This window comes from Melozone crissalis, unplaced genomic scaffold (assembly GCF_028551555.1).
Source record: "Melozone crissalis strain CALT ecotype California unplaced genomic scaffold, PUWL_Pcris_2 ptg000063l_1, whole genome shotgun sequence".
NCBI classification, from domain to species: domain Eukaryota; kingdom Metazoa; phylum Chordata; class Aves; order Passeriformes; family Passerellidae; genus Melozone; species Melozone crissalis.
The window spans coordinates 14,791,383-14,803,746 of record NW_026535841.1 but is presented as its reverse complement, the minus strand read 5'-3'; the positions used below and the strand labels follow the sequence as shown (position 1 = coordinate 14,803,746).

Sequence of the window (12,364 nt, the reverse complement as noted above, 5' to 3'; positions counted from 1 at the left end):
GCGCCGTCAGCTCCTCCCGGTGATGTCCCTATCGCGCCGAGAGTCAGACAGGTCAATGAGGAAACGGAGAACTTGAAAAAGAGCGCAAGGAAAAAAGAGCGCGCACCGCCGAGCCCCGCGCGTGCGGATGATTGCAGGGCGGATCGGCGTCGCCTGAAGGAAAACTTCGGTGCCGCCCGGCAGCCGCCGCGCCGCTCCCCGCCATGCGGGCGCTGCCCGCGTGAAGCGCATCCCGCGGCGGGCGCTGCCCCGAGCCCGGCCCTGCCCGCGCCCGGCGCTGACACGGACACGGACACGGACACGGACACGGACACGGCGCTGCCGGGCACCGCGCTGCTCGCCCGCCTCGGGCAGCTGCGGCTCCGCGCCGGCATCCGAACCCAAACCGACTCCTTATTTATTGCGGGAGAGGGGGGCTTTTCCACAGCATCATCTGTTTGGAAGAAAGGAGGGAGGAAGGGGGAGGGTTAACGCTGAAGAAGTAAGTCTTCTCTGCGAAGGAAATCCCTTTTGCGCTTTCCAGATGACCTTTTCTGAAAATGTAGCTTCTCCAGCTGAACGGTTTTGATTTTGACTACCAAGTGTGTGAAACTGATCCCTAAGTGCTCCACAAACCGTAGGATGTGTGCTTCCGGGATTAGCAATATGGGGCATCTGTTGTCGCCTCTCCTCTTGAGCCTGGCAGCAGTTTTTTCCAAAGGTAAGTCTTAATCTCTTCTGTTTCGCTGCATCTCGTTCCTTATTTTGCACAGCCAGCCCTTCTCCCCTCTCTCTGTAGTGCCTTGAGTGCTGATACGATTCAAGACGGAGAGACTTGGGGGAAGCCATGTGCTAGTCAAAACCACAGAGGATGCGATGGGAAAGCCTGAATGGAAGGATCTTTCCTTGGTTGACCATGACAAACAGTCTGGCAGTTTCCTGAGGCATCTGTTACCTCCTTACTGTACTTTTGGTGGGGTAGAAGATGCTGCTGCTGAGCATAGCTCTGCTTTGGATTATGAAGGGTTTGTGGTATGGAAGTCTGAAATCCCCGGAGGTACAGGCTATTGGACTTGGTTGCCCCACCGTTACCTTCTGTGCCATTTTTCAGATTAAAATTCCTGCATCTCAGACTGGCTGGCAGTGTTTTACTGGACCAAAGAAACAGGTACACAGTGAAACATTTCAAAGCTTTGATGAGATGCTGTAGCAGGTGTCTGGTATCCTGCATGCTGAACAGAGTTGGAATGTCCCGATGGCATGACTTCACACAACTCAGTGATTCCTTCTTGGAGCCCTCGAGCTTGTTTACAGTTCAAATCAGAAAACCAGCACACAGGCAGTGCACATATTTTTGTGTGCATTTAAAGCTTCCTCGGAACTTAAAAGTTTCCATCGATGGCATCAGCCAAAAGGTGAATGCACTTTTTGCAATACTTAATTTAGATGATTCTGAGCATTCCTGTGAAATATAAATTAGGAGAAGTATACATATCTACTGCAGATACTGTGCATCAGCAGTTATATTTTGGCAGGAAAACAAAGTTTTCATGTGGTTTAGTCTTCAGAGGGGAATCAAAGCATATGCATTTAATCTGTGATTCTGCAAACATACTGGTAAAGAGTCCTGCTTATAAATATCCCTATTAAAAAATATATTACTTATTCTTAATGCCCTTTTACACTTCCAGAGATCAGCACTTTTCTTTTTCATTAAGTGAGTTATTTTTACTAATTAGTTTGTATCCACAACTGAGCTTACTGACGGAAGGCAGAATACCTAGCTCTCTGTTTCTGTGATGCTTCCCTGTATCAAATTCCATTCTCCTCCTTTTTTCCTTAGAACAGGTAAAGAAAGAAAGGAACAAAATTATAAGTCTTCTCAAGTGTTCCTAAATGCAGTGCCTACGTAAGTCCTGTTCTAAAGTTGCAATTGGAAATGCATTAGCAGCAGGGATTAGAATTCAGAGTCTCTTCAAGAGATTGCTTCATTCACATTGCACACCAGTAGCTTGTGATTGCCCAGCCAGGCTGTAAATGATGTATTTTGTTATAAGCAATATCATCAGTACTTTGGATAGGCTCACAGTGCAGTAAGAGTATGAACTTCATTTCATTCCCTGGCTTTTGCTGTGTTTGAGTTTGCTGCCCTAACACTGTATTCACATAATGTTGGACTGAGATTGCAGTTTATTCCAGGGTGGGAATAAATGGCATTTCAGTTTTACAAATACAGCATTTCTTTTATTGCCAACTCAGCAATTATAGCATTCAGATGTGATTTCATTCTGACCTGTTACTTGCATCTCTTTTGAAAGATGTATTAGGAGAAATTGCTTCTCCAAAGGGGCTGTCAAGCCCTGGCACAGCTGCCCAGGGAAGCGGTGGAGTCCCCATGCCTGGAGGGATTTAAGGGGCTGTAGATGGGGATGTGGTCCGGGGTGAACGGGGCAGTGCTGGCTTAGCAGGGGCATCGATGGTTTTGGGGGCTTTCCAGCCTAAAGAACTGTGTGATTGCATGAACCCTGAGATGAGGAGATCCCAGCAGAAGCACTGGCGTTAGCTGTGCTGTGGATCCTGCACCTCGGGTATCCAAGACACCGCTGCTGTGGGAGTGCCAGGGCTCTGCTGTTCAGTGACACAGATATCTGTCCTTAATGCAATTGTTTATTTTCTCTTTGGTGACAGCCTCCATCTGCACTGCTATGCCTTAACACACTGGAAAGACCAGAGTGTTCCAGAGATTTATAGTATGAACTTCACAGTGTAAAAGGTTGATTCCCACCCCCTCCACGCAGTAAGATGAACAGACAAAAAACACATCAGGCATGATTACTACTGCAGGGCATGTTTCTTTGATGCTTCTCTGCTGCTAATAGAAAAACTCTCTCATTTATGACACGATGACAAAGTTTTCCTAAGGAGATACAAAAGCTTTTAACATGCAACAGCAATCAGCTGTCTATTGTGTATAGGGCTGCTGCTTATTACTCAGAACCATGGCAACACACCTTGTACTGCACCGTTTCCAAATCTTTCAGGTAATAATGTTGAAGACTTGAGAACAGTATTGTGATTTTGCTTTGCTTTTATCTTGTAAAATGCAGAGCTCCAGCCTGAGAAATGAAATGTTGTTTTCAATAATGAGCTAAAGATCCTCCCAGGCCATCTTGTCAGCGGTGACAGAATCCACGTGTGTTAATGCACTGTCAGTCTCGCAGTCGGTGGATGTGTCAGGGCAGAGGCGATCATGCTCTGGAGCTGCAGTTCACAGCTTTGTCCTCAGCACAGTTCTCCTGAGTCAGTCCTGGGGGGCCAGTGCTGGCCCTCGGTCAGTTCAGTGTTTGCTGTCAAAGGTGGGAGGAAGTTCTTGGGAAGTCTTCAGTCAAAAAATAACCAGGTCCAGCTGATGTTAATGAAAACAGACTATATGCAACAGGCACAATAATGTGGGTGTTTTGTTCTCTTGCTTAAATGGAAATTCATCAGCTCCACTGCAGTACAGTAGGAACTTCAATACTGTATTTGAGCTCCAGGTTCCATGCCTGGCTTAAGTCTAGAATAAAACCAGCATCTCCCATAAGATGCCAAACACTTTTGGGGTGTATACTGTGAAACTAAAGATTGAGGAGCCTTTTTCATGATGAATGTCTCCATATAAAACCCGATTTCATTGATTTCAAATTTCAAGTTTAAGTTGACAGTAAAAACCAAGTGAACATTTTAGTGGCTTGTTCTGCTTGTCTTCTGCTGAGCATTTTGTGTTCTTCTGTGTCATCCTGGGCAGAAATCCTCCTGCAAGATGCTCTCTAATGATATTTCAGGCCATGGAGCTGCTGGTTTGATTTTCTTTTTCTCTCAATTAAATTGAAATGGAGGCTTGGCAAGCGTGTTAGGCAGGATTTCCTTGTATCCCCTCAGGGTGTTCCCCATAGCTAGAGATGTGCAGAGCACATGTGCAGTGATGCAGATCTCCTGTTACAGCAAAGTGAGTGTGGGAAAACAAGGAAACCAAACCCCCAAATGTCTAGTTTTGGTTCATTCCTCTAGAAAAGTGGTAGTATATTAGTAATGGGTTATAATTCTGTATATGGGATTAAAATCAAAGATTGTTTGATTTATGAGATGTATTTTTTTCCACTCCTTGGTGGTGGCTAGACAAGAGTTCAGGGTTGAATTACAGTTCACGTTGACTGATTGCGATTGTGATGACGAGGGACACACTCTTCTTCTCAAACTAACAGTGCTGGTGTTTCTTGTGGACAGACCCATTCCTGGCATCAGCTCCAGCTGTGCAGCTGGTCTGGATGGGAAATGTGGTGCTTGCTGCTTTCACGTGAGCATAAAGTACACGTGTGGTCAGTAGGAGCTTTTCCTTTGAGCTCTGCTTATGGCCAAAAACCCCAAAAGTTTTCTGTAAAACCCCCAAAATAAATTAAATCTTTCCAGCTTAAAGTTCAAGAAGTTTCCTTAAACCCAGAGTTTTTGTGCTTTGTCCCAGCTGCATTGAACTTGAAGTTGTTTGATACACTAAAAGGGAACACCATTTCCACTTTTTCACTCTTGCTGTGTTTCTTGCCGCAGAATATTTGTGGGAAAAACTCCATTCTGATTCCTTTTCTTTCAGTAAAAATAATAAATTCAGACTGAACAAAAAATTCCACAGCTAGACCCGTGTTTTATTTGTCAGCTGCAATACTGGCTTAATATGATTTGGTTTCTAATATTTCCCTGTAATGTTCTCATTTTTTACTTCTGTCTTTTCTTTTATTAGTTCCTTAGGACAGGCAGGCTCTGTGACACCAACCAATGTTTTAGATATTAATAAAAGCAGCTTTATTCAATAAAGATCAGTTTTATTTAATAAAGGAGAGAATCAAAAGATAATCTGATTTTTCATGCTGCATTCACATTAAATCAAGCTCCTGAGGTGGTTGTGGATGCCAAGTCTAGTGGCAGTCTATCACGGGTCCTAGGATACAGAAACATGACTGCAGACAGATTGATTGCAGGGAAGCTGAAGAGGCAGCTGAGATTCATCACAAGTTTGGTTTATAAAGTGGTACATTAAATTACTTGATTTTCACCAGTCTTTGTAGTATTGCCTGCTGCATTATTAATGGCAGCTCCAAATGAAGTGGATTTTAAGTAGGTCCGAGACATGTAGATAACACTAATTATCATGAGCAGTTTAAAGTACATATTTGAGGATCTTAGGCTACTTTGCCCCGGGGTTGAAATGTGGGCACAGTTCACTGGAGAATGAGGATTGGCCTCTTCATGTCCCTGATTTCTTCTTTTATTGAATAGACGTAATTCTGGTGTAAGGTGTTGGTCTGGTGGTCCCACAGAGCCAAGGGATTGAACCTGTTCATCTTCCAAAGCACAGCCTGTGTGGTACCGATGCAAACTTCCATTTCTTGCTTTAGTCCTGTGCCTGAACTGGACCCAGGGGAGGCTGGAGTTACACCCTGCTATTGAGCCCACTGCAGTCCGTCAGGGCGGTTCAGTGCCTTCAGCAGGCTTCAATTCAGACTAGACAGAGTTTTCTGGCGTGGTATTTTTCAGCCTGTAGCCCACACACCGGTGGTGATTCATAGAACATCTGAGCAGTGTTGTGAAACCAGTGCCAGAAACCTTCTGCGCGCAAGGGAGAAAAAACCGAGGGGAGGAAATGGAAGTAACAAGGCTGCTTTCAGACTGCATCCCAGTTTGTGCCTGCTTGTAAACAAAGACCTTTGTGACAATACCAAAACCAGGGCACTGTGTAAGATGCTCTGCATTTCTTTGGGGAGGTCAGATGGCTTTTTTCCTTGAAAGAGAAAACCAGTGCAGTGAGACTAGCTGTGGTTACTCGGAAGAGCTGCTGTGCGCAGTGTGGTGTTGCCTGTGTGCCCCAGCCACAGGCACTGCTGAGTGTTTGTGATCCAGTGCAGCAGAGGCTGTTCAAATCACCGCTGAGCAGGAGGACCCTGCCAGTCACTGATGGCATCTGCACCCTGGGGTCAATTAACTGCCTCAGAGCTTCCGCTCTGCACACACAGAACGCTTGTTTGTTCTCACACCCTCGCTGCTGGGCTCTTTTCATCAAGAGAGAATCCTTGAGGGAGTTTTCTGTGCTGCAGACCATCGTCTCCCTGGAAGTGGCTCAGCAAAATGCACTCTGGTTTCTTGTACAAGCAATGTATAAAAGGTTGGTAGGAGACTCATCAATGTTGCCATATTTTCCTGGTATTACAAAACAGAAGGCTTCTTTCCTCCTCCTCTAGTCACTTCACCTTCTCTCAGGCCCATCTGGCTCTGGTTTTAAAGTTACTTTGAATTGGTTTGTGTAGTTATTTGGGATTTTATTTGCAAATAAAGACTTTGCTACAAGGATGTTTTGGTAGAAGTGTCTCAGAAATTGACTGCAGTAATGGTTCATAAGCAAAACAGACCCACATCTGAAAATGACCACGTAGATTCTAAACTGTGGGAAGGGGAAGGATATTGAATAAGGTAGCTCTTATAAAAACAGCAGAGGCAATCAGTTAGCTGGGTATGTATAAAAAAGCAGCAGGGGTAATAATAACAAGCGCCACAAGCAGAGGTGTGGAAAGGTATCAACACACTCTTTACCCTTGGGGGACACAGCTTTGAGACGGACTCAGGAGCCACAGGAGCTCCTCTCCAGCTGCACCAGGATGCTCCACATCTTGTCCTTTGAAGTGTTTGCTTTCAGGAGAAGCAGACTGTTGAGCAGACAGTCTGCAGATCTCTTGCTGAGGAGCAAGGCAGATGTCCAGATAATCACACAGATGACTCTGCATGTCCTGCATGCTAAAAAAATCCTCCAAGTCACAGAGTGCAGTCTCATCTAATGCTGAATGGTCTCAAAACCTTGAATTTTGTGGGCCCTCCACATCACTTGCTTTTTATTTATATTTTTAAAAGTGTCGTTTTATGTCTTCAGTGAACACTATGTAAATTGATTGTGCAAGAGGAGGAACCCAAAGCTGACAGAGGTAACTTGTAGTGTCTGTGAATATTGACCTAATCCACAATATAGGGAAGAAGCAATCCCATTTAGTGTTCAAACCACTCCCGTACTAAAGATTCTGGATTAGCACATAATTGTATCCTCCATTTTCTGCTGAGCCATGGTGACTCATTCTGCTTGTCTTCATGGAAATAATGGTGATTTGCATCTGCTTACAGTTGCAATATCTGTATTTATCCTTTAGCGTTGCATCTCTGTCCTAATGTAATCAGCCTTGCTTGGTTAATTTTGATTTGCTGGTACACATGGGGTAGTTATCTTTCTTGTCTGTGTGTGTCAGATTCCCACATTTAACTTCCTACTTTGCTGCCAGCACTGGGTATATTGTCAGGTTTTCCTGCTTGACGTTGTTTCTGTAGATTGTGTTTTGAGCTACTGTTGAAAGAACTATTCAGCTCTGCAAAACTTTGCAGTGTGATAAATCTGTAAATACACCATGTACCTGCAGTTACACTCCTGTCATCCTTACCTTGTTCTCAGACATAAGAATAGGATCTAGTTTGCTCAGGGTCACAGGTCTGTAGCTCTGGAGATGAAGGAGGATCTCTTTATGTGGTTCTCAATGCAGGACTTGGGGCAGAGCCGAGCAGCTGATTGTGCCCACACACTGCAAGTTCAGTGCCAAACGTGGTGCAGAGTACAGGGAATCCTTTTACACTCATTTTCCATGTGTGTGTTCTGTTCAGGATCTGTTTAACCCAGGGTTTGTTAGGTGCTGTGCTCACCTGCAGAATTAGCCACTGAAACACTGAGCACACCGGTCCTTCCTTCTCTGGAAGGAGCACATGAGAAGGGGCCAGAAAGGTTCTGCAGCTCATGCTCCCTTGTTCCATGTCCTTTGCCACATTTCTGGGCTGTGAGCCTCCCCTGCCTTTGCTGTGCTCTGCTCTCCTCTGTGGCTGCCTGTGTCCCCTGCAGCACTGTCTGATAGGAGATGATTTCTTGCATACTGAACACTCGTGCACAGTGGGATTCTGTTCTGTGCTCCTGACTCTCTGACACCATCTGCCCAGCAAAGTGGTTTTAATGGGTTTCCACTGAGCCAGCCTGTACTACAGCCCTGGCAGCATGCTCAGTGTTTTTAAAAATAAACAAAATCTCTTCAGACAAGCCACACACGAACATTGGCATCTCCCACAAAATTGAGGATTTCATGCTGTTTGATATTTTGTGGAGCAGAAATATCTCTGTTTGATAGGCTCTGAAATGGGAAAATGACTGATAGCTTGGAGTGGCCTTCTAATAGTACTGGTTTATTATTGTAAATGACCTTATAAAGCATTATTTTCCAGCCCATTTTTTTAAAGTCAGGCATTATTATCCTTTTACAAAACTACAATCATTTTACCTTGTTAGAGTTCTCTTCTTTATGAGAGCAGGGGAACGTAGTGGTTCATGATGGCGATTTAGGAGTGAGGGTATCCATTGGCTTTCTGTAACCTTTGAAAAACCACTCCAGTTCCCTGCTTTCCCTTTTTTCAAACTCAGAATACAAGGTGTTCAGAGCAGAATCTGGTTTACTTACAGCTCTGCAGCATCTGCTGTACATTTTACCACATGATAAGAATTAATTTCTAGCATCTGTGTTAAATATTGGAATGTGACATTCTGATTGCTGGACAACATGAGCTGCTCAGAGGCCTGCAGGAATAGAAAAGAGTGGGGTAAGGAAGAAGCAAAGATCTGATGAAAGCATGTGTGTGATTAAAATATTCTAAGGGATTGAGTAGATGCCATCCGCTGATGTTACAATGAACATGCTATCTAAGCCTTTTCAAACAGCAGCATGGTAAAGGGAACATAAAAAGACTTTTATAAGAAGATGTAATAAAGATGGTTTTGTATTTATTTCTGTTGTATTCCATGTTAATAAACTATTAAAGAAAATATTTTCAATGTCTGTATTACCAATGCAACAAACCACTTATGAAAGGGTAGGTTTTTTTGGCAGATGGTACAGATCTTAGAAATATTTCATTCCTTCTTTGCCCCTCCAAGTCTTTGGAGTTTATTTTAGGCTCCTTCAGTCTGGTAAGTTGTGAACATAGTGGGCAGTGGGGGTAATGAGATGGTGAAAGAGACTCTTGGCTGGTCCCTGTGTTATTGATGGGACATGGAAGTTGAAAGAGTCAAAAGAAATGGATTCTTCTGACTTGTGAGCTAACTTGTGTGAACACACAGCGAACCAGACACAATCCTGTTCGTCAGCCTTTAGGTTCTTTCATTCTAAATTAGGTGGAGTCTGACTTGGAACCAATTTCATATTATAAAAAGCACAAAGAAAATATCACTGTGAATTCCCTTGACAAAGAAGGTGGCATTTCCTTGTCAATGCTGTCCACCAGGCTGATGTTTTGAGTGGTATCTCAGTGCCTTTATTGTTCTTATTTATTGATTTGTGTAAAGCTAACTAAGGTAAATACTTAAGATCTGTGATCTTCCACAGGTGTGTGCTGCTGCTGTTACCTTTTTTCCCTATTTGTCTGTCATAACTTTGGATATTGCTGAAGATGCTCCCTGCTGTTTCAGCTGCAGCAGTTTACAATACAAGTATCAGCATCAACTGGGGCTTTGCCTGCCTTTTTATTTAGCCTCTTTATGTGAGCAGCAGTAGATCAGAGTAATGGTACAATAATCACTGGTGAAGCATGTATTTGTTTGGTTTTGTTCTATTTCTATGCAGTCATGTGCTGCTTTCATCCTTTCATCTATTCCTGTCAGAATTATGAGTTTGGTTTGGATCAGACCCTGAAGAAAGAGAAATGCTTGTAAGTGGAGAATACTAAATATAGCAGACCTTTGTTCCTGTATTTATAGTTTGGTGCTCAGAATGTCTGCGTGTGCATTATAGGTTCTCATCAAATAATCAAATGGCATCAATAATAATAAAACGATGGTTCATGAGGAGATTCTCTTCAACTGTTCTCCTTTCAGCAGCTCCAGAGGAGAAGGGTGACTTTGGCAGCATATCTTTGCCAGCCCTGGGCTTTGGCAGCCCGAGTGAGCAGCAGCGAATTCAGATGGAGGTGCAGAGGGGGGCATTCCCAGACCTTGTAGGATTTCAGCAGTTGCAGTGGGTCAGATGGTAATTTCCCAGGTAGTTAACTCTCCCAGCCCTTGGGTACTTATGGCCTACAGCTTGTCTGGAAAGTTGTTGGGAGACAATGAAGATCAAGGGATGAAGAAAAGTCCCCCCCAAATGCTGACAGAGTCCTGCAGGACGTTACTTGGTGTAAGAGGGCTTTTCCAGTGTCTCAGTTCATCCTGTGAAGTGCTAAAGCCATCCTCTGTTTCATAACAAGGAGAGTCTCGTTGGTTTTCCGCCTGAGAAGAGCAGCCTGTAATCCTCCCATCTGTGCTGACTCTGCAGCGTTCCCTTCTGGGCCTCTCTCTGACTTGTTGCAGATGTTTGCTGCCACTTTGATCAATTTGTCACAAGAACTACACATTCTCTCCCTTGTTCTATCTTCTTCCTACAAACAGGCACGATCAAAACCTCCTCTGTGGAATTGTTGTGGCAGTCTCAGTTATCTTTTGTCCTTCTCTGACATCTGTCTTAGGAAGAGCTGATCATTGTGTTCCTTCCAATCTAAATCTGACCGGTCCTTAGCAAATGTCACTTCCAGCGCCTCGTCATTTTCTTCTCCAATTTCTGAATCAGTGTTTCTCTCAGACACTCAGCAAGTGAATTCCTCCATAATTCCTGCACTTTCTCCTGCCCCCTTATTTATAGGTCAGTGCTGCTGCCGTTCTCCTTCCAATACCAAGCCTTGTTTTCAGCAGTGGGATGAACAGAAGGAATCACGGAGGAAAACAGACCATATATAATAGATTTAGAGATGACATTGAACTTTAGTACTGACCTATACGAGTTATCAGAAAATAATTGAAACTCTAGGCTGGGAGCCCAGAAAATTAAGATTGAGGGCAAGCAAGAAGAAATTTATGGAAGTTGGAAGACAAGAAGAAGAAATAATGATCCAACTCTGTGTTGTGGTGGTACTCTGCAGAGTAAGAACTGATAGTGAAGATGGGATTGTGAAAGTTGCATGCTGGAGAAAATCAGAATAGCTGTGCTCTGTGAGCTGCTGCAGGCACACAGGGTGTGCACAGCCCCTCACCAGAGCCATCCCAGGAGGCCTGATGGGTTCAGTTACACAAATACTTGATCTTATCCAATGAAACTTGTATTCTACCAAACTGCAGAGTTGCCCTCATGTTCATTAAAGCAATTTAAATGAAGAAGACACAATTCCTTCTTTACACTTAAGTTTCAGACTAATACAAATATAAACTACCATAAATTTTCATGGAATAAATAAATTCTTATTTTGCTTATGCTGAATGCAAGTTGCCACAGCTAAGATAGTTTTGTTAATTTTCTCAACAATCTCATGTGAAATGGTTTGTACTTTATTTCACCCCCCTGAAAGGAAAACCAGAACAACTGATGCTCAGGTACTCCTTTGCATTCAGTGGTTGAAAATAACTCTTTTGTCTTTGCAGTAGAATATTCTGGCATGCATGCAAGCGTCGTCATTCTCACCTCTTCTTTGCAGTAGTAAAAAGTCTCTCTGCACATTCTGGCCTTTGCATAATGGAAGCTGTCACACTTTGCAGATCCTCTGAGTGTGTTCCCTTGACCTGCTGGCCGAGGGTGATAGCGGGAAGGGTTTTGTTTCGTTCTCAGCTCTCACAATAGAACTTGTCTTCTGCCCTGCACAAGTAGGCATCGGCTGGGCCAGGGAACGCTGCATTGTGTGCTCCTGGAGATGCCATGCAGCTCCAGAGGGGATCATGAAACCACGCTGCATTGCTGGGAAAACTCGGCTAAGTGCTGTGAAAACACAGCTGGGAACAATAAACCTTCAGGAGTCAAGGCCTTCACAGAAACAATGTTCAGAATTTTTGTAATTTGGCTGTAGAAAATGGTTCTGACAGACCTGTTTCTGGAAATTAAAAAAGCCCACTTTACAGGGATAGTGCAGGTGCAGTAGTTGACCAGTGGTACTTTCCTGTATTTTGTGTGTTGGATTTTGTTCACTTAAACCTAGACTGTAAGCTGGAGACAGAAAAAAAAAAAGATAATAATTCTTTAGTGGGCTGAATCTGCTCTGAAAAGGAGCATGGATGGTAGAGCTGCTCACAGCAGAGTCAGCCTCAGCTGGGGCTGCTGCAATCTCTTTCCTGTGTGGCATTGGCATTTCTGCAGTTGAGTAATGAGGCATGCAGGGAGCTCGCAGAGACAGCTGAAAACTAATATTTTTTCCTCATTTATAGAGGTTGGGGTTTTTCTTTGCAGGCACCAGCTCCAGTAATACTGCAGTTGCCTACTGAGGTGGTTGA

At 43.9% G+C, this 12,364-nt stretch overlaps 1 protein-coding gene across 3 annotated transcripts in view; it reads left to right on the top strand.

The window, feature by feature from the left end:
* Nucleotides 1-313: 313 nt before the first annotated feature.
* Nucleotides 314-12,364, top strand: part of TMEM132D (transmembrane protein 132D) — a 196,621-nt gene continuing 184,570 nt past the window's right edge. For 2 of the 3 annotated variants that reach the window (XM_054288889.1, XM_054288887.1), the window contains exon 1: nucleotides 314-700. In XM_054288889.1, the coding sequence (XP_054144864.1) occupies nucleotides 622-700 (79 nt within the window). In that variant the 5' untranslated portion in view covers nucleotides 314-621. The remainder of the gene's footprint in view (nucleotides 701-12,364) is intronic. The other variant, XM_054288890.1, reaches the window with a different exon arrangement.